The sequence below is a fragment of the Myotis nattereri genome, assembly GCF_964212035.1.
Source record: "Myotis nattereri genome assembly, chromosome: 12".
Taxonomy (NCBI): Eukaryota; Metazoa; Chordata; class Mammalia; order Chiroptera; family Vespertilionidae; genus Myotis; species Myotis nattereri.
In genome coordinates this window covers 57151008-57178874 of record NC_138087.1, presented here as the reverse complement: position 1 = coordinate 57178874, position 27867 = coordinate 57151008, and the positions used below count along the sequence as shown (strand labels likewise).

Sequence of the window (27867 nt, the reverse complement as noted above, 5' to 3'; positions counted from 1 at the left end):
AGCTAATTAATCTCATAAAGACGGAATAACTAAATTATTTAATATTTATTTTTGAATAAACACCTATGGAAGTTTATTAAGTTTCATATTTTATAAAGCAAACTTATGAAAACAGGTTTTTAACAAACCCATTCTGTATGCCAGGGACTAAGCTAAACCATCACCTGCTCTATGTCATTTAATCCTAACACCTACCCCATGAGCTTGGTTTCATTATTCCCATTTTACAGGTAAAGAAACTAAAGTTCAAAGTGGTTAAAGGACATCAGGTTGACCCAAGCCAGGTCAGCTGGAGTTGTTTCTGGGTAAGTGTTAAACTGGAACCCTCAGAGAGGGGAATCTGAATAAAAAAGAGTCTGAGAGCCTGAGACACAAGTTGAGACTTTATAATCCATTGCACATGCGTCTTCATCTCTCACATCTGATTGGCTGTAATAACAAAGATCTGCAATGCTCTCATCCCTTTGTTAAAGCATTCACATTGACTTCATCACACTGACAAGATCTTAGAAGTAGATCTGAGATTTTTGTTTAAAAAATATATTTTATTGATTTTTTACAGAGAGGAAGGGAGAGGGATAGAGAGTTAGAAACATCGATGAGAGAGAAACATCGATCAGCTGCCTCCTGCACACCGGCTACTGGGGATATGCCTGCAACCAAGGTACATGCCCTTGGCCGGAATCGAACCTGGGACCCTTCAGTCCACAGGCCGATGCTCTATCCACTGAGCCAAACGGGTTAGGGCAGATCTGAGATCTTGCATGAAACAGAATTACTGAGAAACTTTCACAGCAGCCGTGGCAGCACAAAACGATTTTAAATGACCAAACAGTATTAATGAACAAGCCTGAAAACGGAATTTCATAGAGAATATCAAATTTCTCCCTCACACTAATGTGATAAAAATTTAAAAATGACATAAATATGTCTTAAAGTCCTAGTGGTAACTGCTAAAAGTAGCCAGCCACACAACAGCTATGCATTGTTGGAAGTCTACCCCGTGTGGTGGAAGTTTTTATTAGCCCAGGATATCAAGTTATTCCTTTGAGATTTCAGCTTTGGTTAGTCTTCTTTGGCTAACATAAATGTTAACGGGAGGTTTGTCTATGGCAACAATACATAACCAAGTAGCATTCTTTATTAAATAAATCGAGGTTATCTCAATGCCCTGAAGGAATCAGCAGAATGTTCCCATTGTCCATCTGTCCACAGTGAGAAAAATCAAAACCAGCACCTGAAGTATCATCAGTTTATGCAAAGTACATTACATGAGTCTAACTTCAACACGTGCACACATCTTCATACCTGGAAATCCTTGTAAATACCAGAATAAAACATTTACTTTTTTTGCCAAGGGAATAAAAAGGCACAACCGATCTTGATAGAAAAATATTTGAAGGCTTTTAATTCTCTGACTACCAAGAATTAACATTTTATGATTACCCTTTGAAAACCAGGTATTTGGGAACAATTTTAAAGTTTTCAAAAAACAGTACAAAGCTTATTCACATTCTTACCACATCGCTTTCACAAATTGCAGTGATTTCCTTATAAAACAGAGCAGCCAAGTTTTGGGTGGGCCCGTCACTGTACGTAGTAAAGTCTTTCGGGCTACGTCCAGGGCCCCGTCCCCCATGTGGTCTCCGTGGTGCAGCGACACTTTATGACATGCGTTCTTTAAAGAACCACTTCTGATGTTCCGAGTTGGTGCAGTCTCGTAAGAGCGGTACGAAACTGTTGCTCAGTGCCTTCTTCTCAGCCTGCACACATTTCTTGGACTGTATGTGAAATAAAGAGCCGTCCTACAAAAGATCATAGACAAAAGATCTTGGACGTTCAAGAGAATGATAAGCATTTCTCAGAAAGTACCTTTTTCCTTAAAATGTGTTGTGCTCAGGACAACTTTGACCATTTAAGAAAAATCTATTGAGCAGTAAGCGTCTGCATGTGGAAAGGCAATCCAGGCCCGTCTGTGCAGAGAGAGGGCCAGGCATGCACAGCATGTGTCATGCTAGCCTTTCACAGGAGCAGTGCATGGGGTCCCAGACTCCGCTGTCAGTGCCAATGGTGCCACCTGCTGGCTGCTCTTGGGACCTGCCAGATCCTATATCTCAGCGGGACAATTTTTCTTTTCCTTCAGGGAAGTCAGGACCAAAGAAAGACTCTTTATGAATCTCTTCCACTTAGGTCAACTAATTCCATCCCTGGAGATCTCCTTCTCTTATGCATTTAAATGGAGAGTCAGGAAACTTGGCTTTAGTCCCAGCTCAGCTACAGACCAGCTGAGGGAGGGGAGCCAGTCAGCAGAGAGGAAGTGGGTTCCACAGACTGTGTCAATTCCCAAACTCCCAAAGACGATGATCCTCTTTAATGCCTCCTTCTTCTTTTTCCAAACTGTTGCTGAGTTAACTCAGCAAATCTCTCCCCAGGTCCTGGAGTTTTTCTCCCCCTGACCCCGCTTTCTATTGTAAACTGTACATCCCCAAGGAACTTAATCATGGCCTGGCGACCAATGGGCAGAACAGTGACATAACCTGTTCCAGGGCAAGAGAAGCCTTAGTAATAAAATTAGATGCAAAGGAATCTCAAAAATATTAACCACGAGAACCTTTTGAAGTGCTCATAAATTGCCTTTAGAATAATGCGAAAGTAAACACAGGGCTACCTCATTTTATTGCGCGTCCTTGTGTTGCACTTTGCAGATAATGCTTTTTTTTTTTTTTTTACAAATTGAAGGTAAGAGCCTCCACCAGCAAAATGATGATGACTTTGAAGGCTCAGAAGATAGTGAGCATCTTTTAGCAATGAAGTATTTTTAATTATTGTTTCTTAAACATATGCTATTATTACACAAGTAAGAGACTATAGTATCATGTAAATATAGCTTTTTTATGTACCGGGAAACCAAAAAAATTAACATGACTCGCATTATTGCAATACTTGCTTTATTGCAGTCGTCTGGAACAGAACCCGCAATATCTCTGAGATATGCCTGGAATTAAGTAAAGCACCCCTCCTCCCACTCTCCTGAATGGACTTTTCCTTAAATGGTCACTGAACTTTAAGATAGTCCGTCTGGTGTTGCTCAGTGGTTGAGCGGTTGACCCATGAACCAGGAGATCACGGTTCCAATCCTGGACAGGGCACATGCCCGGGCTGTGGGGCTTGATCCCCAGTGTGGAGTGTACAAGAGGCAGCCAATCAATGATTCTCTCTACTCATTGATGTTTCTATCCCTCTCTTCCTCTCCCTGAAATAATTTTTTTTAAATGTTTTTAATTTTAAAAAAAGAAATTGAAGATAACATTTCAAACCAATTTTGTAGTCTCTATCTTGCATTACTGTTCTTTGAGGGCTTACAATGGCTTCCAGTGAAAGAAAGAAGGGGGAGGGCATTGCAGAGGGTCACAGACTCTTGGGGTTTGCAGAAATATGTCCCCTCATTTTTTTTATATCAGGTAGACAACACTATGGTGCCTGCCTTTTCCAAGGAGCCTGCAAATTACATTGCTAATCATAACATGGTCTGCAGGAAAAGTACTCCGACTTCTCATCCTACTTGGAATTACCCTATGTGTAAGCAGTCTAGATGACCCTTTCCATCCCTGGGGCCAGTCTGGGAATGACAGCTTCCCACGGAGACGAAGGGAACTAATTTTTCTTCTGAATTATTTTCTTTGGTTTTATTCCCTCAAGCGCTCTCTTTGTGAGTCAAAGGATATGACTGATTTATGAGTCGCATCACGGGCTGACCGCGAACATAGTGGAGCTAGTGCCCTTCATGCTTGAAATAACACCCAATTCCAACTCAACTATTCTGATGGAGAGCCAACTCCCTCAGAGAGATCTCTTCTTGGTTATTCTACTGACAGGAACAACTAATCCTGAAAGAGCTTCCTCGTTTCCAAATATTCCTAGCCATACATCTAATCCTCGCTAGAGTTAAGACGAGGACACTACGACTGCCCTCACTTTTAAAGCCGGGAAAAGGAGGCTTGGAGAAGGCGTGACTTACACCTCGATCTATCCTCCCATCCTTACATGTTGGTGATCTGTTTCACTTGTTTAAACCCCATTTCCTTCTAATGCACCTGCGGCAGGTCCTCTTCCCATTTCTGCCGGCTGCAGCTCAAGGTGGAAGGTGGGGGCGGGGGAGGGGGGCGAACTGAGAGGAGTTGTCAGTGAGGGGAAAGGAAAGCGGCTGACACTGGACCCTGGGATCCAGCAGTGCGGCCAGGGACTCAGGGTCACGGCGACCTTCTCCTATACATGGCGGCATCCCTGTGCCTCCCCGCTCCCCTCCGCAGCCCAGACAGCAGCGAGGAAGGAATGCGACCGCTCGCTCACCTCCTGCAGGACGAACTTCTGGTTCTCCGGGGCCGTGTCCTGGCAGAGGTGCATGATGAGAGTATCTGTTCCTGCCTCCACAGCTATGCAGGCCTCTGGCTGGTGGGTGTTATAGCGAATTTCGTTTTGGGACGTGTGCTCGAAAAACTAAAAACGGAGCAGCCAACAGGCGTCAGTTACCCTCTGATGAGGAAAGGGGAATTGCTGGATGAGAAACGGGGGTCCCTCGCTCTCCCCTCACCCGCTGATACTAGCCTGTCTGATCAGTCAGCCTCCTGTGTGTCCCCCCAGCATTTCAGCACGTGGTGTGGGGCTCAGCAAGTGTGAAAGGAGGGGCCTTTCCCATGTCCCCATGCTTGTTAGATAGCGAGTGCGGGACTGGTCCCCATGCAGGTGGGGGACAGCAGGAAAGACAATGGGTGGGTCCCAGTGCCAGCACTTGGGGCTCCACCGCCTGGACTAGCCATTTCCTCTCCTTTCCTTCAGGCCTCGCGTCCTCCTCCCTCGGAGATACAATGAGTGCAACGGTGCCTTGGAAGCTATCAAGTGCTGTGCGCAAGCCAACAATGTGGCGGCCAGTGGAAAGGCTTGGTTCTTCCAGAGCGACGGCTTCCTCCTCTGGAGTGCCCGGGAAAGAGCCGCGTGTGAGGCTGTGGCCCCATCCCCAAGAGGGACTGAGGGCCCGTCCGTCTGAGGGGGGCCTAGGAAGCGGCATTTTTACATTTTTAACAAGACACTCAGCCTCCTGCCTGCCCTGCACCACCCACGCCCTTCCGGGAGATTCGGACACAGGTGGCTATCCTGAAGGCACGTGGGGCATTGCCTCTCAAAGGGATCTCCCAGAAAGCTGGTTAAAACAAGCGGCTGGGGTTCCAGAGGGACAGGGTGGGTCCGAGAGTTTGCATTTCTAAGCTCTCGGGGACGCTGCTGGTGCCGTCGGAGGCCCACCTTTGAGGAGCACTGTTCTAAAAAGTGCTGGAGAACCTGAGGAACCTAAGTTGGCTGAGTTATGAAAGTTTACTGCTGACCATAAGGGGGCTGACAGTCACACGGAATTGCAGGACTCCAGGTTGGAAGAAAACCCGACCCCACCCCTTCGTCTCCAGTGTCTGCCAACTCTGAGGACAGCGGGCTTTGAGGTCTGGAACCAACGCTTCGCGGCTCTCCTGCCTCCTCTGCCAGCCCCGGCCTGGTGGGTCCATCTGCTTTCCTGGGCCGGGGTCCTGTCCTGGTCCTTAGACCCTCCAGACGTGCTCCCTGCCCGGCCTGAAGGACAGCACTTAACTCAGGTCTGCCCCGGTGCCCGGCTGAGGTGACTGCCCTGAACACTGCTCTGCAGGGTGGCACTCGGCATCAAAACCTGCAATTCTGCTTAACAGCTAATGATGAGGAAGTCATCCAAAATGCAGATCTGCTGGGGTTTTTCCTTCCTTTTTTACTGACCAAAGATGTTAGTGGCAAGATTATCTATAATCGCAAAAATCAGGGAGGCAGGGAATCCATTCGTAAATAGTAATATAGCCACACAAAGACCTGTCAGAGGCCGTAGGAACGGTCTTCTCAAAGGATGTCTAATAACACACATATGATCAAGATCATGGAAATGCAGAGGGAAAGCATATAGACATAAGGAAATAACCATGTAAAACACGTACGAAAAGAGGGGAAGTAAATATGTCTTAATCATTGTGGTGGTTGCTCTGCGTCCTGTCATTCTCTGTTCACTTCTACTTTTTATACTTTCCAAATGCTGTGTAATGAGTATATATTACTTTTATTATGAAAAAAATAATGAACACGTTATTTTTTAAAAGCACATAATTTCCCCTCGTTTTCCCCTTCAGAGGCTCACACCGAGGACCCCTTGAGCACCGAGCCTCCCACTGAGCTCCCCCCGCAGGAGACTAACAGGCCACAGAGAACAGCACGTACCTGGTTCTGGCCCATCCCGTGGCAGAGGTACAGGAGGACCTGGTGTCCCGTGAGGTCGTGTTCGCTGGGAGGGTTATAGTCAAAGCAGTAATCTTTCAGTCCTTTGTTCTGCAGCTAAACAAAACGCACAGGGGGCCTGTGGGTCCAGACTTATACACAACAGACTCCACCCAAGGCTCCGAGGGAGGGTCAACAGAGTGGGAGAAGCACCTGCCTCAAGAACTGGACTCAATGGTAAGAGCCCCTTACATTTCTCACTTTAAACGTGCTTTCCCACCCTACACCAAGGCGGGGATCAGAACCCCATTTTGAGGTGATAAACCTGAGGATCAGTGAGATTAACTTTGTATGACCTGAAAGCCCATACTCCTCATTTCTCTTTAATGCAGCCTTATTGCTGCACTAGTCCAAACATAGCTGGATCGGCGCCTCACCAATATAATATACGAAGGGGCTCCTGTTATCATGCATCAGCAAAGGACACCCCAATGGACAGACTCGGCACTCCCAGATCACAAGGCCGCCATTCTAAGCTCTAGAAACAGCATAATTCAAAGAGCCAATGTTGCCCAAGGTACCCCAACAAGTAAGAGGAGAAACCTGAGTCTTGAATCCAGGACCTCTGACTCCAAGTCCAGTGCTCTCTCTATCACTCAGCAGTGTCTTATCTAACGTCATCTCTGACGTATCTCTTGGCTCTAAAACCCTTTAATCGCTCTAAGAGCAAAAAAAAAAAAAAAAAAACCATGGTAGGTTCCACGTTCCCTCCTCCCTTCCAGGAGCCTCTGGGGAAAAACTCAAATACTTTCTGCATTCCTTCCTGGAGAGTTCAAAGAACCCCCTGGACCCACTGCTGCCCTGGCCCTTGTCTACTCTTAACTAGTCTGTTCTGATGACAAGACTCAGCCATAATGAAGGAAGGATTCCACAGCCCGCTAGCTCGGAAAGCACAGCCTTCTGTGTTCTTGAGACCGCTTTGCGTGTGAAGGAGCCGGGAACAGGACAAGTCCCCGTGACTCTCCGTGAACCTATGATCAATCTCAGCACTACCAGCAGGAGGACCAGACATTGCGCACTCCCTCTCTGACGCAATAGGAATGCAAAGCACACCTGTGAAGGGTCCTTGCCAGAGAGATTTCTCCAACTCCAGTCACACTTTTAGACATCACTTCCATTGTAAAGCATATGGGGGAGAGGCACAAGTTAAAAGTCACCACAAAGAAACAATCAGACAATCCCACGGGTGAGGCACTCTCTAGGGCAACTAATGCTGTAGCAAAAGGGAAAAAAAAAAATAAGAAGAGGAGGAAGAAGAAGAGAGAGGTGGAGGAGGAGGAGGAGGAGAAAGGAGAAAGGAGAAAAGAGAAAGGAAGAGAAGAAGGCCTGCCTTAGATTAGAGAGGCTTTAGGAGATGCAGCGACCATATGCAATGTGTAGGCCTTGTTTGGATCCCAAAGGAAACTTGCCAAATACTCCAAGAGAAATTTGAAAATCTGGGGGAATCTGGATAAGGGATGGATGTTAAACGACACCAAGAAATTGTTGTTCATTTGGTTAGGGGTGATAACGGTCTGTGGTTTTGTAGGATGATGTCCACGTTTTACTAAGATTCATGCTGAAGTGGATAGGAGTAAAATGACACAATGTCTGGGGTTTCCTTGAAAAAAGAAAAATATGGGAGGGTGGAGCAGAGGAGAGGGAAAGCAAGAAAGGCAAAATGTTGATAATTCAAGAATCTGAATTTAATGCATGGACATCCTGCTTGGTGTTTACCAAAGACTTTCAGGGGGACACCAGCACTTCTGACCAACACGGCCAGGAGACCGCCCTTGCTAACTCAGTGCAAGTCCTAGCGAAAGCCAAAGGCACCAGACATTTTAGCTGGCCTCACCCCAAGAACATTTCTTTTAGGTTTCTTGAAATAAGCAAAGTGACTCTCCTCTCCCCACCACTGCCCTTGTGGATCCCTGAGTTGGTAATTAACTGATCTGGCCACTGAGATTTGAAATAATGTAACAAGGTGTTGGTACAAACTCGGACATGGAAACACCAAATGAGCCTCAGTTTCCTCATCAATAAAATGGGAGGTTTATACTCAACCATTTCGAGATGGCCCCCAGGACTGACACTCTGGGCCTGAGTCCCAAACCCTCACAGGGAGAAGGAAGAACAGTGGATGAAAAGGGAGAGGAGTTTGGCCGTGGTCCCCACAAAGGGGCCTTTCTGGCCCAGGGTTTGTTGATCAGACCTGGGGGCCAGAACTCCCTGCCCAGCACGGGCCGCCTCGCTCACCATCCCGAAGAAGCCAGGCCTGTCCTCAGGCACATGCAGTTCTGGATACACGGTCTCCAGGAACCACTTGAAGTCCTTACACTGAAGCTTGGCGCGAAGCTGCTTCCTCTCTGTCACGTCCCCAAAGGGCTCCTGAGAAAAGAACAAAACAGTGAGCCGCTGAAGGGGATGGCACTTCCTATCAAAGCCCTGCTCTCCACTCTTGCCCACTCATTCACTAAGCTTTTATTGAGCGCCTAATGTGTGCCGGGCACAGCATACCAAAAACAGCCTCAGACATAGTGGAACACACCAGCAGGAGAGATTGTCACACAATTACATTCCCAGGTGCTCTTGCTACAGGGAGGTGCAACCAGGTGCACAAGGAAGGACACAAAGCCCCTGCTGGTGGGGTGAGGAAGCCAAATCCTGGGGCTGCATTGGACCCCTGCAAATCAATGATGAACGTGTGATCACAGACCAGCAAAATGTCAGCAACAATCATATACAACGACATTCCAATTTACTACTGATATCTGACATTCACTTTCAAACACAGGTAAGTATTCTAGCTGTAATCATGAATGAAAACCTTATGTGCTCAGTGTATTGAAGTCTAAATATATACTTACTAGAGGCCCAGTGCATGAATTTGTGCATGGGTGCGGTCCAGCCACCCACCCTGACGGGGGCCAATTGGGACCAGGCCGTAGGGGAGGGGTTGCAGGAGGTTGGGGGGAGGGCGATTGGGGCCCCAATCAGGCCGGTTGGCCTCCACAGTGCTCGTCACAGTGACCAGTCGCTCTGGCATTCCAGTCGCTTGGCTTTTATATATATAGATGATGGCAAAAGCAGAATGCTACAATAATAAATACTAGTGGGAGTTTAGTGTTCTGGACAAAACCACTGGTTAAGAACTTTCTGCCCTGGCCAGTTTGGCTCAGTGATTAGAGCATCGGCCCATGGACCAAAGGGTTGCGGGTCTGATTCCTGGTTAGGGGTGCATACTTCGGTTGCAGGCTCGATACCAGCCCTGGTCTGGGTGCAAATTGGAGGAAAATCGGAGGAAACTAATCAATGTTTCTCTTCCTTGGGCAAGATGGAGGAAGCAATGAGCCTGGAACCCAGAGGCAGAGAGAAGCCCAGGGAGGTCAGGGGCTGGGTCCACAGGGCTCTGCAGAGCACAGAGAGGCCCACTAGAGTGTACACACCCCAGGCCCAGTTCTTCCCGCATCAGCTCTGAGGCCTGGAGCAAGTTCCTTAACTCAACCTCTCTCTGAGTTTCAGTTTTCTCCTCATTTCTATAAAATGAAAAATTCAGAGCCGGCCTGAAGGGCTGCTGCGAGGAATCAGAAGAGATTTTCATCAAGTGGCCAGGAAAGAGGTCTTGGAGCAGACCTTCTTGTCTAGCCTAGCAGCCCTCTTAATTATGGGAATGAGGGTCCGGGGGCCCCTGTCCTGGGGTGTGCAGAGCTGGCCTGTGCAAGGGCAGTGGGCCTATTTGTCAAAATTTGCTTGTAGCCCTAAGATCAACTAGTGTTCTCCGGCTCCTGTCATCTGAGGACATACCCAGGGCAGGGAAAATGGTGAGTCACCCATGTGCGTGTTCTAGGCTCTCACACTGCAAGCAAGCGCCCTTTCCATGCTCCATTCAACGGCACATCTTTCAGATTTTTGTGCTTTGCACTGGGGAGTTCACCATTGGAAACGGGCCCTGAGCGTAGTGCTGAAGTGCCGTGGAATGCTCCTCCGCGTAAGAAGGCTGTGAGGTGCCTGACGGGGAAATTTTGTGTGCTTAATAACCTTTTCTCATGCATAAGTGACAGTACTATTGGCTCTGAGTCCCACGTAATGAACCAACAATATATGAAATAAAATGAAACACACACAAAAGCAAGGTTATGTATTGATCAGTTGACAAAAATGTCAACCTGCTGGAGGCTTCCATGAACCTAACCCTGTATTTCCCCCAAGAGTGTTGGCTCAGTCTTCCCAAATTCAGTGTTTACGGTGACTACATAGAACATAATTACTGCAAATAACGAGAATCAACTGTAAATTACAAGTGAAGGAATAAAACTGTCCCATACTGTAACATGAGCACCCGATTTATTTTCTATTTCTGGGCCATGGTCCACTATGGTACAGAGGCCAGACTAGCTGGTTTTGTTCAGAGGAGGCGAGGCTGAGCGCAGGGGCAGGAACTCACCAAACGGGCGTGGGGATTGCGGTGGTAGTAGAGCTCCTTGAACTCATCCATCCACACTTCAGCGGCACGGACACTGTTGGCCAGGGCCTTTTTGCGGGAGTAGGGAGCTTGCTTGGGGAAAACGTGGCCCACGTGAGAACACGGGTGTGTCTCCAGGGTCCCGCCGCACTGCCAGATCTGCACACAGAGCAGAGGAGGGGCCGCGGTAGGTGAGCAGGGGATGAGGTGCTGGTCCCTAATGCCCGCGGCCAGGAGGCCGAGCACAGAAGTCATGATGAACGCTGCCACACTCTCACCCTCCACGGGCAGGGGGCCACCTCACAGCACCCTCAGAACACAGAATGCAGGCAGAGTACGAAAGCAGCCCCGAGACAAACAATCCCTGGAACCAAGACCCCATGTCCATGCACTAAATCTCATGCACTTGATGCGTGACGGGACCCATCGCTGACCTCGCTGGGAACCCATTCACTCAGGATGTAAAATACAGGCTGATTACCTGATCTGCTAGCCACAGAAGATAGGAAAGCAGCAAGTAAGAAGAGAGGTTTGGGAGGGGGAAAGGAAGAGCTTCTAGAGGCAGGCAGAGCAGCCTGACACCTAGGGAAAAGGCAGAAAGACCATTAAAAGCCACTCTACAACTCAACTGTTATCGGGGGCCATTTCATGCTGGGCAAATCGCCATGGACACCCCACTGTCCATAGGAGGTATGACCAATGATTGGCGAGGGGGGGGGCAGGGAGAGTCCTCAGTGGTAGGCCAAATTCTTGTTCGTTAGGTAACTCTTTTTAAGCAGGAAACCATATAAAATATTATTTAAATTTTCTATTGAAAAGCTTACATTAACATAAGGTTTTGATGCTTACAATGCAAGGTTAGTTAACTGGAAAACCCACTGAAAAGCTTAGGGTTTCTCCAAGGGGCCTCATCTGTGAGTCCTGGATAGCAGAATCGGCAGATGGGCTTATTACAAAAGGCACATTTCTGGTCCCAACAGTAAACCCATCAAGCCTGACTTTCTGGAGACGGTGCCTGTAAATCTGCCTTTTTAATAAGCTTCCCCACCAACTCTGTATGTGTCCAGGTTTGAAAGTTGCTGTGCTATATAAAGAGGCCACTTCATGAACAGTTAAGCAAATTAAGTCTCCAAAACATGGACTCAGGAGGCAGGGACAAGTTTTAGTCTAGTCTCTGCCACTCACTCCTGAGCAAGTCACTTCCCCTCTCTGGGTTCCAGCTCTTCCCGCTGTAGTGAGAGCAAAGAACCAGGTGACCTGCAAGGCCCTTTCCTACCCCAAATCTATTTAAAAGTAGATATTTTTTAAAATTTAAACAAGAAGGCAAGCATGTTTATAGGATGCTTATGCCATTATCATCTTTCAGAATTTCTGGATAAATTACCAACGTGGAGGGAAAGTGTACCAGGACCTCATAAAATCCCATCATTCCCAAAGAGAGAGAGAGAAAAAAAAACCAGGTTAAGAATGAGTCCAAAGAGAAGACTGGAATACTTACCCTGAAGGAGAATTCGAGGTTTTCTCCGCCCCAAACTTCCATTCCTGTATCATAAGACCCCAGATATTCAAAATATTTCTTACTCACAGCAAACAGCCCACCAGCCATTGTTGGAGACCTAGAAGCATATGAGATCCATATTGCCATGCAAGCAGCGGGAAACCACTGCTAGTTGAACTCCTTTCCCACCACAAGCCCTTCAGTCCAGTCATGCATCTCCAAAGAGTACCCTGAGCTCAGCCCAGCACTAAGCTAGGCCTGGGAGCACAGCCATTCCCCACAGTCCCTGCCCTGGGGAAGCACACAGACATCTCAACAGGCAAGTACATAACTCTGTGCATGATAAGTGTGTAAACTGGGGTGGGGGTCCAACAGCTAACCATCCCTCCCAAGGGCCTTCCCTGACATGTTAGCCAGATGCAATGAGGCTCGCTCAAAGAAGTCGACCCCTGACCTGATGACATCGACAGGGGACCGCATCCGCATCCTCTCCCTCTCAGGAACCACGTGCCACGTGAACACCAGCCTCCAGTCGAAACCGCCGATCTGGGGCTCTCCCGAGTTCCCCAGGTACTCGAAGGTGTTCCAGTCGATCACATCAATCACCGGGCACACCACTGCCGACTCCTCTTCCTGGATCCTGCAAGCACCCAGGACACCCCGTTTCTCCATGTGAATGGGTACAGGGGGACCATTAGGAAATCTGGGAATGGACTCTCCTCACCCTTCCACTAGGAAGGAGGAAAACCCATGTGAGAAAGACCTGCTTCTCTCATTCCAGGTGTCTGCAGCCATGTCAGGCAGGTGACCACCTTGGGGGCTTTTTAGGGGGAAGCGGGGAGCAAGGATTCTGACCTTAATATGAAATACCCCACAGTTTTAATGTTCTGATTCTATCTATGAAAGTCAAGATGTGTAAAAAAAATCAAAGGTAATTTTTTTAAAGAGAAAGCAGATTTTCAATTTCTCAAGACTGCAAAAGGTTCCTTCATTTAATCACAATTAGTCATAAAACATCAAGCTTGGCTCAGTGGTTGAGCGTCGACCTATGAACCAAGAGGTCACAGTTCGATTCCTGGTCAGGGCACATGCCTGGGTTACAGGCTTCATCCCCAGTAGGGGGCTTGCAGGAGGCAGCCAATCAATGATTCTCTCTCATCACGGATGTTTCTATCTCTCTCTCCCTCTCCCTTCCTCCCTGAAATCAATAAAAATATATTTTAAAAAATATATATTTTAGCCGAGGCCGGTTTGGCTCAGTGGATGGAGCGTCAGCCTGAGGACTGAAGGGTCCCGGGTTTGATTCTGGTCAGGAGCATGTGCCTGGGTTGCAGGCACATCCCCAGTGGGGGATGTGTGGGAGGCAGCTGATCGATGTTTCTCTCTCATCGATGTTTCTGGCTCTCTGTCTCTCTCCCTTCCTCTCTGTGGAAAATCAATGGAGTGTATTTTGAAAAAAAAAAAAAATGTCAAGAAACAATAATCTTCCTGTGCAGAGATGCCCCCAGACCAAAGGGCCAGCTTTGGAATTAGAATATAAATTCTAATCCTATTCACTGTGTGAACATTAGCCAAGTCATCTCACCTCTCAGGGCCCAAGGTGAGTGGGCAAAGTAGGTTTACAGTTGTTTGTATGGAAAACGATACAATAATTAATAAATAATAATACAAGAATAACCTCTGTGTTTCACGTACTCACGACAGTAAACTTGTTTTTGCCCACCCTGTATATACACATAGGATTAACATGGGAATGTCCGTGAGATGGCTGGCAGAGAACCTAGAACAACTGCTATTCCTTTCTTTTCGTTTTTATTATTGTGAAACATTACACACAGTGGGAAACACTATGATTTTCTGTTGCAGGCATCAGCCTGTGTGTATGCTTTAGCTAGTTCCTCCACAATCATTATTATAAGCCCAACCATCCGTTGGCTTGCTGTTAGGCTGTGTTTTTTTTGCATCTGATAGCACATGAGGAAAGATGAGCTGAGACTAGACCATGTGTGAACACTAGATTTCTCTGGGTTACGTTTTGGGGTCTTTTATCTAGAATCTGATTCCTAAATATCATTAGAGTCACACAAAACAATGGTGAGAAAAAACAGAGATCCACCAAAATTGAGCTATAAGGGTTTTTAGAATAACACCAGAAATGAATGACACTATGAATGACACTGAGGTAAGAATTACAAGTTTGGGGAAAATCGCACTGTTCAGGATGGATTACGTAAGACAAAGAATCAAGCTTCTGAGTTCACTAAATTCAGGAAATTGCAGAGTGAGTACTACCAATGCCCAATTCTTTAAATAAATTGAGGGCATTATGAAAAGGGGTGAGAGGGACAAGGCAGACCTGCTGGGCAGGTTCAAAGATGCTGCATAGTCTCTAGCAAAGACCCCAAGAATTTGTGACTTGTGATCAAGCTGGTTGGAACCATGGGTAGCTAAATTTTACAAGAAAGAGAAAACTGGGGAGTCAGCACTGGAGTGGACTCTGAATCATGCTTATGGAACGTGCAGGACGAGTAGCAGAGTGCCCACAGAGGCACTCACTCCTGGCATCTGGGCAGAACCATCCTTTGCTGTGCAGGTTGCACACACTGCAGGTGTTTGGCATCCCTGGTTCCCAGCTCACAAAATGCCAGGAGCACTACCCGCTGGACATGGCAACCGAGAACATCTATTTCCAAAAGCCCATGGAAAGAATGGGCTATGTTCCTGGTTAGGACCATCTGAGAGACACTGTCCAGTGACAGAGGACTTGTCCCAGGAGCCACTGAACCCAGGCGCCCCATGACCGCTCACACGTGGTGATCAGTCTGTTTTTGCTTCTATGGAGCATTGGGACCCTCCCCACGCGGACGGCTCACGTACCTCTGCAGCAGTGGCTCCAGCCACCCCTCGTGGCACTCACAGTGGCAGTCCAGGAAGGTCAGCACTTGGCCCTTTGCCGCGGAAGCCCCCAGCAGCCGGGCTCGCACCAGGCCCTCCCTCTTGTTGGCGCGGATCAGGCGCACCTTGGGCAGCTTTGACAGCTCATTTTCCAAGCGTTCCTTCAGGTGCTCTGGGGAGGCGAGGGGGACAATGAGGGACACACATCCCAAGCCAGGTCCTTCCAAGGCCACCCTGTCCCCAAAAGAAAACTAAACAGACATAAGCCTCCTTTGCTCTGCCACCTGGAACATGCTCACCTCACCCAGGACCAAGGCTGAAAGCAACCCAAAGGCCAGGGGAGGCTGGCGGGGAGGAATCCCAGGACCACCAAATGCCTAAAATGGGTGGCATGTATGCAGATCTATCTCAATAAAACTGTTACCCCCAAAATACATTGCACCTTGACTTATGAACACTTAAAAATAAAAAGCTCAAGAACCATCTGACCACAATTTTTCTGAAAAATTATGTTAATATAAATTTGTTAATTTATGTTAATTAATTATGCAATATGCTATAAATTTTTAATTTATATGGAATAATCTATACTAATAAAAGCATAATATGCTAATTAGACCAGAAGTCCTTTTGAACGAAGCCAGGGCTGCGAGGGAAGCCCGGATCCCAGGTGCCAGAGGGAAGCTGGTGCTGGCAGCCGGGGGAAGGAAGACCTACTCTTGCACAAATTTCATGCATCGGGCCTCTAGTTTTAATATAAATGTTGTTATTATAGCTATATTATTATAGTTATATTAATGCACATTTTATTATATGATGTCATGATAGTTCTGTTAATATAAATTTTCTCAGTAGCATATTTCAGTTGACACAGTAATAGTAGTCATAACAATGGCAGCTAGCCTGAGAGGGCCAACTGTGCTCATTGCTAAGTGATTTACATGATTCTCACAACAATCCTACAAGGTAGGTACCACTATTACTCCCATTTTATAGATGAGAACACTAAGACCAGAGAGGCTAAGGAACTTGTCAAGGTCAGGGTCACAGAGCACGTGAGCTGAGGGCCCATGATTTAAACCCACGGACTCTGCCTCCTTGAGTCCACAGGCTTAACACTGCCTCCCAGAGCTTTCTTGTGCACCTTCTGATCTTTATTAAAGAAATCTACAACTTGTCAGGAGAACACCCTCTTTTGCTAAAGAGGAAATGAGTCCTTAAAAGTTGAAAGGATGTGCCCATAGCTAGTGCTGACCCCAGACCCCCGACTCCATTCATAGGCTCTAGGGCTGGAGGCCCCCACTCACACTCTCAGTGGTCAGGTGGAGGCTGGTGGGCACGCCTGGGGCAAAATAAAAATGAGAGAATTTCTCTATATCAAATGGGATTTGTCTCAAAGTCTTCAATCATCAAGAAAGGGGAAATTTTTATAAAATGTTCTAGGTGGCTTCATAGTTTGTGAAAATATTCTTGCCACTAACAAAAAAGGTAACACTCATCAGTTGTTTTTCAATCCAAATATAACTGCAAGTAAGTTGATGGTAGGCGCAAGGCAGATGACTTCCCACGCAAAGGTAACTTATGACGGTGCCCAGTGAATACCCCAAAAAATGCACCTGTGGCCTCCTGAACTCATTGTGGATTTGGTCAGCTTCAATCTTCTGTCTGCTGAACTGTCTTCCCACACCCTCAAGGGGTGTCAGCCTCTTGGAGCTCAGACTGACAGTGCAGGTAGGGCGGGAGGAGGCAGGCAGGACTCTCACCTCCATTATGGGTTGAGTGAGCATCTCACCTGCTTTACAGGTTACCAGGACGGGAAAGGGAAGCTGTGGCCCTGCAGCACGTTTCTGAGGGAACTGAGCTGTGCTGGCAGGGGTTCGGCCCGTGCTCCTGCCTGCCACAGAATCCCATCAATCCAGTGAGTGCCCTAAAGATAACATTTTAAATCTGCTATTTGCTTCTGAATAAAGACATTGCTGAAATATTTTCGGCACTTTCTAGTTTAGTATTGCATAAAAACAGAAGTTATCATTTAACAAGTGCTAACACTCTACCAGGCACTGGTACCTTGCTTTATCTCACTTAACCCTTGCAACAACGCTATAAGGTAGGAAATATTATTATTTTATTTTATCTATGTTAATGTGTTACATTAATATATTTTAAAACAGGGGCTGAAGCCAAGGTTGAAACTGGTTAAGCTCCTTGCTCAAGGCTGCATGGCTGCGAAGTGTTGGAGTGGATTCAAGCCCATGCAGGATGAGCCAGACAGTGTCCACACAGACAGGGAGGAAGGAACAAAAGGAAATGGAGAGGAGTGCCTCCTCCGTGCTGCTGCTACGTGAGGGTCTGTCCTGTACATGTGCACAGATCCCTGATCTCATTTACTCCTCACCACAACCCTGAGGCAGGTGTGGATAAACCCATTCGCCCATGAGAAACAGGTTCAGAGAGAGACAAGTGAGCAGGGACTTGTCTTGCTGCCCAGGGATCCCCAGTGCCTAGAACAGCACCCAGCACACCGCAGAAACTCAAAAACTGTTCACTGAGTAACGAAGGACCAGCTCTGGGCTGCATGTGAATGGCCGGATCCTAGGTCACTGGTCAGGCCTGCAGGGACGCTGACCACCCTGTCCATGGAACACCTCTCCCGGCTTCAGTTCTTTTGTCTGGGCTGCCCCTTTTGATCTCAAACTCAACACATCCAAAACCAGACACCCCTTTCCTCTCCCAGACCCGTTCCTCCTGTCCTGGGTGGCTTGTCCAGCTCTAAGATGGCACCACCATTCACCCGGGGACCCATGCCAGAACCCTATGGTTCCTCCTTGCACCTCAGCCAGTCTCCGGCCCTGTGGATGCCACCACTCGAGCACCCCCAGTCCCACCCCCCTCCCTTTCCTCTGCCACCACCTGACTCTAAGCCTCCATTTCTCGCCTGGGCCACCCCTCCAGCCCCCGGGCCTCCTGACCCAGCTCCTCTGTACACCATTCTCCACAGTCCAGCCCAGAGGGATTCTCCCCAACAGCTCTCCTGCTTAAAACCCTGCCTTGGCTCTCCCTGCCCTTAGAACAAAGTCCCAGCTCCTCGGCCTTGTGTTCTCACTGCACCGTTCTCCACCTCTTCTCCCTACTTCTCCCCAAGCAGCTGGCCCTCCATCCTTCCTGAACCACTGGCAGGTCCTACACCTCCAGCCTTTCCACATCTATGCCCTCCACTTGAAACACCCTCCCTCCTCCTTTGCTGTCCACAAACTATTCGACCTTTGAGGCTACCAGGAAGGCCAACCACCCGTCCTGAGCACCCAGCACAGTGAGTCCCTTTCCCACGTTTCCTGGAGCACCAGGTGGTAGAACCCTCAGTCATTACATCTGTGTCCCTCCTCCAGGCTCTGAGGTCCCTAAGAGCAGGAGCGGGACACAGACAGGGGGACGCAGGAGGCCTGTCCTTACCAGGCCTTATCACACTCTCACCTCCCAGGCACTGTCATGGAAAGCTAGGCCCCACCAAGAGCCCATGTCAGGGGCTTACCTCTGTCACTGTAGTCATCTACAAGGATAACTTCTTCTAGCAGGATGTCTGGGGACGTCTCGAGGACACTGTAAACTGTCCGAAGGAGAGTTGACCAGGCTTCATTATAAAATGCGATGATAATAGATGTCGTGGGCAATTGATCATAATCGTATTTCTTTTCTTTGCACCTGCAAATACAACACAACTTCAGGAATGGAGAACCGACTGTTGACTGTGTGTGTACCCGGCCAGGCGGGTGCTGGGGATGGGGTGAAGGTGACATAGGTCAAGACCAGGTCATGGGACAGTGAGATTTTCATATTGTTCCCTTCCATAGACCATCTATTCTGAGGAAAGCCAGCCTCCATCAGTGAGGATGGAGCTGCTCTTAGCCTATGGAGAGGTGTATGGAGCGAGAGACTGAGGTCTCCCACTACAGCCAGTATAAACTTTCCAGCAAGGGATGTGCCTGCTTTTATTAATTTATTTTTTTTATTTAATCCTGACCCAAGGATATGTTTTTATTAATTTTAGGGAGAGAGAGAGTGAAGTTTTCGAAAACCAAGTTGATGCGATTTAAAGAACTGTCCTTTAGTCTAAAATCACATCCCTACTGTTCTGGATTAAAATTTATTTCTTCTCATAATAATAAGCAGGAGGACAGAAAAAGCTCTGCTGGACTGAATAGAGTTGGGACAGGATGTCAGCCCCTCCTCAGAGTTTTTGTTTTCGTGTTTCCACTGGTCTGTGACAACCCAAAGCCCAAGGCCACTTTTCTCACTTGTCTAGGTGGGTTCTCTATTTGAGTCCCCTTAAGCCACAAGAACGCGGCATACCACTTTGGCAACACACACTCAGAGCCTTAAAATGCTCCTCTTCTCTTTGATGTCATATTACTGTATCTAAGAACTTCTCATCTTAGACAAGAATCAGAAATGTCCTAAAGGAGGCTTGTGGTAAAAATTTTTCTTTGCAACATTATTTATAATATCAAAAATCTATTGACAATTTCAATGCCCAACAAGAAATGGTTAAATAAAGCGTCGCATGGCTGCATGAAGAAACGCTACATGGCCACCCAAAACCACATCTTCAGAGGATATTTAACAACAAAAGACAATGACAACATTATATTGTTAATTAAAAACAAAACAAAACAGAGTACAGATCTATACAGCATAATGCCAGTTCTATACACAACAATGTGTGTATGCACGTGCTCACACATAAGCAATAAACAGTAAGAAATATGCCATCATGTTAACAATGGTTATCTCTGAGCAGTAGATTATTTCTGATTGTTTAATTTTTATGTTTTCCTGCATTCTACAATTGTTCCATAATGAATATGCATCATTCTTATAATCACAAAATAGATTTTTTTTAAAAGCTGGATCATATTCCTTTAGCTCCCCATAGCAAATGTCTTCAATGAACAATAATTTCATATTCTGGCCTCTCCGTTTTCTCGGGGCCTGGTAGTTTCTCCTTCTTTCTTTAAAACATCCCTTAGAGGCATTCTCCTTTGTAACTGCTCAATGTGCCCTTCTGGAATGTTTTCACAAAAAATACTTTCCCCTTTGCCTGGCTGATAAAAAGCTGAGTATCCTTCAATTAGACGAGAACAACTCTGAGTCATTCAGGGTCCCATTTTTGCCTAGGGGACAAAAGGAAGCTCAAAGCAGCCCAGCCGGTGTGGCTCAGTGGTTGAGCATCGACCCAGGAACCAAGAGGTCACCGGTTTGATTCCTGGTCAGGGCACAAGCCCGAGTTTCAGGCTTGATCCCTAGTGCAGGGCGGGCAAGAGGCAGCCGATTGATGTTTCTCATCGATGTTTCTATCTCCCTATCCCTCTCCCTTCCTCTTTCCCTAAAATCATTAAAAATAAACAAACAAGCAAATAAATAATTTTAAAAAGGAAACTCAGAGCCAAATTCACTGCTGACTCACATAAGCCATCCTTTCCTTAACTTTCTGGTATAACTATGTGCTTTGTGAGGGCAGTGGCTGAACTCTCATTTTCTCTGGGTATCCAGCATGCCTTGCATTGTGCCTGATAATGGTAGTAGCACGTATTAGGTGCTTACTACGTGATAGGCAGTATAAGCACTTCACATGCATTATTCCATTTAACCTCCACATTGGGTGGGGCCTACTCTAATCTCCACTAACACAATACATGTCTATGTAGTGTACGGAGACGAATGAAATGGGTGCAGTAAACGCCTCCTGAGCTTTTATCTTTCTTTTCAGATTATCGCACTGAAAATTCCTATTCTTTGTAGAACAGGCCAGGGAGGTCATCATGTCCACTGGTGTGTTTTATCTGCCCAGATTCCTTCTTCCTTTCTTCACAGTATTGCACTGTGATTTCCCTTTCAGAAACTATGCCTCCTGGACTCTCGGTCTGTGTGGTTACACATACACACACACACACACACACACACACACACGTATATTTACATACACACAGTCCTCTGGTAAGGTTAAATGCCCCAGTCCTGACCAGTCAACATTTTCTGATGATATCCATTGAATCTCTGAATCCAGGGCCCAAAATAATCTGAACCCAGTTCTCATCCCAGACTTTTCTACTAGAGAAGTCAGTATGTTTTCTTTTATATTGAGGTCCGTTTCCATTGGGTTTTCAGTCACTTTCAACCCAAAGAACCCTAAGAGAGAAAAAGTATAACAAAAAGAAAGCATAAAATAAGATGATATAATTAAATCCTAAAGTATTAATAAGCACAATAAGTATAAATGAACATGACTATCTAGTTAAAGTCAAAGACCGTCAGTCTGGATTTAAAAACAAACAAACACAAAATTCGACATGCTAGAGACACACTTCAAACAGAATTACACAGCGTGAGTGGGAAAACTAAACACGCTCTAAACTTAAAGAGCTGATTCAAAGGTGCCACTCTGACGGCCACAGGATGGATCTAATAAGAATAAAATATCTCGCAGTTTACAGCCTTGTTGGAGAAGCAAAAGAAGCATCAGTCTAACCTCCACACTATGTGTGATGTTTTTCCAAAGATAATGGTATCAAAATAGACAAGCAGGCTACCTCCCTGCAAAAAGTGAAATTCTAACCAACTCCCTCCTGCTAATCCCTGCAAGACACAAACACTTTTGCTAAATTACCTAATTTGAGCTATTTTGAGACTGTCATCCCAGCACCCAAATCCTGATCCCTAAACTTAGATACATCAGCACTTACAGTATTGATAAGGCTAAAACCAGAGCAAGCATTTTAAACATGCAAATAGCTGTATATTATTTAGACACTTTCCTAACCAGTGGTTCAAACTCCTCTGCTATGGCAGAGAACACCCGATATTCTTACGTGTGGCATCCTCATCCAAGTGCCCATGAAAACGCACTGTCACTCAACTTTCCTCTCTGGCTAAATGAGTCAGAACACAAATGAGGATGACATTCTAGTGATGATCTCAAGGCTTCTCTGACCTAGGAAAACGAAAACTTTCGGCAAATATTGGGAGTACAAAATGGTTAGCAATCACTTGCTTGTGACACACCTTCCAATGACTGTGATGTCATCACTAGTTTCAACTGCACTTGGTCTGTTTTTAATCCCCACTTTGTCTACTTCTGGTGTTCTCCCACACCCTCCAAAGCACCCACCCTTAATCTTCTGAGTGAGAAATCTTTAGGCTCTCAGCCAGTAGCTTTCAACACTAGTTGACATCAGCCTTAGCCTAGCCCTAGGCTCTACCCACAGAAAATTATATTTAATTGTTCTGGGGATGGTCTCTGAAATCAATCTTTTTAAGTCTCCAAAGGCCACAAACCCAGCTATCTGGCTTCCCACTTTGGCCGGCTGCCATCTCAGAGTGAAAGTTCCCTCTCCAGGCTATGCTCAAATGATATGGGAGTTGTTAAAAGGTTTTGCAAACCCTAAACTATATCACCATGCAAGGATTGCTTGTCATCCTCCACCTCTTCCTCCTTGATTCGGTGCTATAATGAACAAAAATAAAGCTGTGCTCTAATCCACTGGCATGTAAAGTATTAGACTCAGAAGAGCTGGGGTCTACGACAAGTTTTAAGGCAGTGGTTCTCAACCTTCCTAATGCCGCGACCCTTTAATACAGTTCCTCATGTTGTGGTGACCCCCAACCATAAAATTATTTTCGTTGCTACTTCATAACTGTAATTTTGCTACTGTTATGAATCGTAATGTAAATATCTGATATGCAGGATGTATTTTCATTGTTACAAATTGAACATAATTAAAGCATAGTGATTAATCACAAAAACAATATGTAATTATATATGTGTTTTCCGATGGTCTTAGGTGACCCCTGTGAAAGGGTCATTCGACCCCCAAAGGGGTCTCGACCCACAGGTTGAGAACCGCTGTTTTAAGGAATTAGAACCAACACTCCTAAGTTTTTCTATCAGTCTGGAATCAAACCTGAAGGAATTTGAACCCAACCCCTGCAGTCCACAGGCAAATGCTCTAACCACTGAACAACTGGCCAGGGCCCATATGTATATTTTCAAAATCTATTTCCATACCTGGAAAAATCTAGAAGGATGACAGCAAAATGTTAACAGTGGTTCTCCCCAGGGTGGTAAATTTATAGGTGATTTTTATTTTTTGAACATCTATTGTTTTTATAATTAAAACAGATAATTGACTCCACCCAAAAGGGAGGAGAGAATAAAAGATCTGAGTTCTAACCATGGCTGGTGTGGCTCAGGGGTTAGAGCATAGGCTCATGTACCAAAGTGTCACAGGTTCTATTCCTAGTCAAGGAAGGGCACATACAGTGAGGCCTTGACTTACAAGTTTAATTTGTTCCGTGACGGAGCTCATAACTCAAATTACTCGTATGTCAAATCATAAAATGAACGAGTGAGACACGTGACGCTGGGCTGATGTTGTGGCGTTCACTGTGACGTTCGCTGCGCCAACTAGTGGTGGGGTATCTGAAGCTGGCTCGTAACCCGAATTTTAGCTCACAACTCAAAGCAAAAAATCGGCCGAGAGACGGCTCGTATCTCGAAAAACTTGTTAGTCGGGACAATCATAAGTCAAGGCCCCACTGTACCTGGGTGTCAGGTTTGAACCTTGGCCTAGGTCCCAGAGCATGTGGGAGGCAACCAATAGATGTGTCTCTCACATCAATGTCTCTCTCTCTCTCTCTCTCTCTCTCTCCCCCCCCCTTCTTCTCTACTTCCACTCTCTCTAAAAATCAATGGAAAAACATCCTCGAGTGAGGATTAACAATAAAAAAAAAAAAAAACATCTAGCCCTAACCGGTTTGGCTCAGTGGATAGATCGTCGGCCTGCGAACTGAAAGGTCCCAGGTTCGATTCCGGTCAAGGGCATGTACCTTGGTTGCGGGCACATCCCCAGTGGGAGGTGTGCAGGAGGCAGCTGATCGATGTTTCTCTCTCATCGATGTTTCTAACTCTCTAACCCTCTCCCTTCCTCTCTGTAAAAAATCAATAAAATATATTCAAAAAAACCCCCAAAACATCTAGGTTCTAGATCAGCTCTCCCCAGATCTGAGTGTTAACTTGGCTTCTTCTCTTAGTTGAGACTGGATGCTGCCTCAGGGCCTTCCCTCCTGTAACATTCAAGCTTCTTAACAACCCCTCTGCTTATTAATTAGATTCCCAAGGGACCAAATCTCCCATCCAGACTGTGAACTCATAATCTGCCATTCCTCAGGCTAAATCTAAAGAGCCTGATTAAGTCCTCACCCCTGTATGAACTATAAAAGTGAGTCACCAAGAAAGGCCCTGACACTATTGGCCACACCAAAGTTATACCTCCAGGCCTGGCGGGGCTGAGCCCAACAGAGATAAGCATACCTTTCTCTCCAGCTAGGCAAGAATAACCCAACAGGCCTTGCAGCAGGAATTAAAGGCTGGAGGTATTCAGACTCCTTATCATGCTGGGTTTGGATTAACTTCCCAGGGTCAATGCCACAGCAGGATCTATAAGCAAATCCTGACAGGACACAGGGCAGCTGCGTCACCATGGAGACAGGATACCATAGCCCATAGGTCATCCACAGTGTCCCAAAGCGATTTCACAACTGAGACAATAAAGGAAGTAGGAATCCAGAAAAGAAAAACTTTATGACCAATCCCTAGACGACTCTTAGAAGCGGCCTCCTGAGTAAGTTGTCAGCAACAGGGAAGAGAGGAAAACTAACAAGAACTGAGTGCACAGTGTGTTCCCAGGTGTTAGGTGCTTTATTACTGCCTAGGTTGGGTCTTTTTACTCATTCCCCATTTGTTGTTGTTGTTGTTAATCCTCACCCAAGGATTTTCAGAGAGCGTGGAAGGGAGGGTGGGGGAAGGAAGGGGAGAGAGGGAGAGAGGGAAGGAGGGAGAGGGATAGAGGTAGAGGGAGAAGGAGAAAGAGAGAGAGAGAGAGAGAGAGAGAGAGAGAGAGAGAGAGAGAGAGAGATTGCTTCCTGCATGAGGGGGCTGGGCATGAACCTGCAACCCAGGTACATGCCTTTGACCAGGAACTGAACCCATGACCCTTCGGTTCTCAGGCCAACACTCTACCCACTGCGCACACCAGCCAGGGCTACTCATTCCCTATTTTGCAGCTAAGGAAACAGGCTCAGAGAAGCTAGATAGCTCGCTTAAGATCACAGAGCTGATGAACAAAAGAGTGAGAATTTTATCTCACATGGGCTGGGTTTGAACCCTAGAAAGCTTCCCCTACCAGTGGCCAGCAAACTGCAGCTCGCAGGCCACATGCGGCTCTTTGGCCCCTTGAATGTGGCTCTTCCACAAAATACCGACTTCTGCGCATGGGCCACGAAGTTTCAATCGCACTGTACGTGTGCGCCTGCACGTGTTATTTTGTGGAAGAGCCACACTCAAGGGGCCAAAGAGCCACATGTGGCTCGCAAGCCATAGTTTGCCGACCACTGCCCTAAACTGTTACTCAGTGAGCACCCTTGGGTTTCAAAGAGATAAACATGCATTCAGCCATTTGGATGAAGTGAAGGGAACTGCTACCAATCCCAACAAAAACTTCTCAAAAAGATTAACAGGGAAAATGCCCCAGGCAAAAGCAGGAGGCTAGACGTGAACCGATCCCAAAAAATAGGGAGGTGCAAGTCCATCCAAACTTTGCAGAGGTAGGGCCACCTCCTGGCGACATTCATTCTCTCTCCGGCCAAGGATCCACAGAGCAGGTCCCTTAAATCCGGAAATCAGTGCCAAGGGAACCAAGAGGGTCACGTCCCCCCAAGTTCCACCACTTTCTAGTTGTCACCTCTCCTCTCTGGGCCTATTTCCACACCTGTAAATTAGGAAAGACAAGGCTCAGGGAGGGGTAGCAGGTGCCTGATACACACAGCAGGCTGCCCAACTATGAGCTCTCTTTCCCTCAGTCTTTAAGGAGGGGATCAAGCAGGGAACTGGAAGATTCCCACCAACTGAGGGAAAGAGAGAGGAGGCCAGAAGGGCTGTCCTCCTGCCAGCGTGTTCCCTTCTCGAAACCTGGGCAGTGGGCACCAAGCGCCCAGCCAGCAGCTCCAGTAGGAATTGGGCCTTTGACCACACAGGCTCTGGGCCTGCACCACCCGCAGGAGTGAAGTGGGCTCGACGACAGCCAGAAGGCGCCCTTCCCACCAGCCACTCCTACCTGCCTTCCTCCTCCTAATGCTCAGGTGAGAGGGAAGGTGGATTGCAGCCTCTGACGTGGCTGGAATCCTTCACGGCCCAGGCGCACGGATAACTGAAAGGAGCCTGTCTTGAACCCCAGGAGTCCTTGGCTTTGCAAAGGCAGGAAGATACTGGCAGAGCTGGACTGAGGGTGCTGTGGGGCCCAGGAAGGGCACCCAATGGGGGTCTCATCTTAAACCTGTCGGCTTAGCCCCGATCCCCACTTTACTGGACCGAATGACAGACCTTCTGAAGAGGGAGAGAGCCAAGAGACCACATAGGAACAGATTCCTCAATTTCTGACATTTTTTCTGTCTTCATTTTTTAAAACTTTCTCGCGCCCCTCCCCCCATGTGAACCCTTCCACGGCCAAGTCCCGAGAAAGACTCAATAGGACGCGCAACCCCCAGGTAAGTTGAGACCCCACGGCCACCAGGCCACCCCACAGATGCGGAAACTGAGGCGCCCCGACTCCGCGGGCAAGGCTCCTCCGGCCACCTGCGGACTCACAGCGGGTTCCAGCGCTCCGGCAGGCGGCGGTGCAGCGGGATGCGGTCGCTAAGGTAGATGTTGATCTGATGCAGCCGCACGCTCTCCTCCTGCAGCCGCAGTTCCTCGCCCTCCAGCTGCAGCCGCACCGCCTCGCCCCGCGCGCCCAAAGCGTCCTCCGGCACCGCTGGCCGCGGCAGGACCGGGTCGCGCCGGCCGGAGCGCGGGGTGCGCGAGGGTCTCGGCTCGGCCGTCCTGGCCCCACGTTGCGCTCTCAGCACCGAGCCCAGCCCGACCAGCGCCAGCAACGCCAGCAGCACCAGCAGCGCCTCCCGGCCGCGCCTTAGCCCCCGTGGGCAGCGCCGCCACGCCGAGCGCCCCCACATGCGCCCACCAGCGGCTGCCAGCGCTCGGCGCGCCCCGCGGCGGCGGGGCAGCCGGGACCCGGATCCCGGAACAGCGCCGCCTCGCCCCGCCCTGGCCCGCCCCCTGCCCGCCCCACCTGCGCCCCGCCCCCTGCCCTCCCCGCCCGCCCGCCCGCCCGCCCATTGGAGCCGGGTCCCCTGGAGGAGGAGGAGGCTGGCCATTCCCCATCACTCTGCGTGGGCTTGCAGAGACTTGCACCTGCTGGCTGGGCTGTGTGTATTATTTAAAAAATAACGGCCTGACCAGCGTGGTTGAGTGTCGACCTACGAACCCTGATCAGAGTTCTATTCCCGGTCAGGGCACAGAATCGACCCCCATTGGGGAAGGAGGGAGGGGAAGAGAAGGGGGAGTGCAGGAGGCAGCCGATCAATGATTCTCATCATTGATGTTTCTATCACTCTCCTTCTCTCTTCCTCTCTGAAAAAAATAAAAATATATTTTTTTAAAAAAATAAAAACAAAAGGTAACGACGTAAAACCTTTAGCTCAACGCCTGGCACATCGTAAGCACTCAGTAAATGTTGGCTGCAGGGCGCTAAGAATTTTACTGCCATTATCACATCTGACCCTCACACAGTCCAGTGAGAGAGCACTA

The 27867-nt window shown here is 47.6% G+C and overlaps 1 protein-coding gene across 1 annotated transcript; it reads right to left on the bottom strand.

Annotated features, from left to right (window-relative positions):
- Positions 1-1109: 1109 nt before the first annotated feature.
- Positions 1110-27271, bottom strand: GALNT12 (polypeptide N-acetylgalactosaminyltransferase 12). The gene is made up of 10 exons (XM_081103737.1): positions 26869-27271; positions 18703-18872; positions 15156-15345; positions 12733-12918; positions 12279-12396; positions 10763-10939; positions 8575-8706; positions 6283-6396; positions 4351-4497; positions 1110-1805 (listed from the first exon to the last, which is right to left on the bottom strand). The coding sequence occupies exons 1-10, from the start codon at positions 27231-27233 to the stop codon at positions 1665-1667; spliced, it is 1740 nt and encodes a 579-aa protein (XP_080959863.1). The 5' UTR covers positions 27234-27271; the 3' UTR covers positions 1110-1664.
- Positions 27272-27867: the final 596 nt, after the last annotated feature.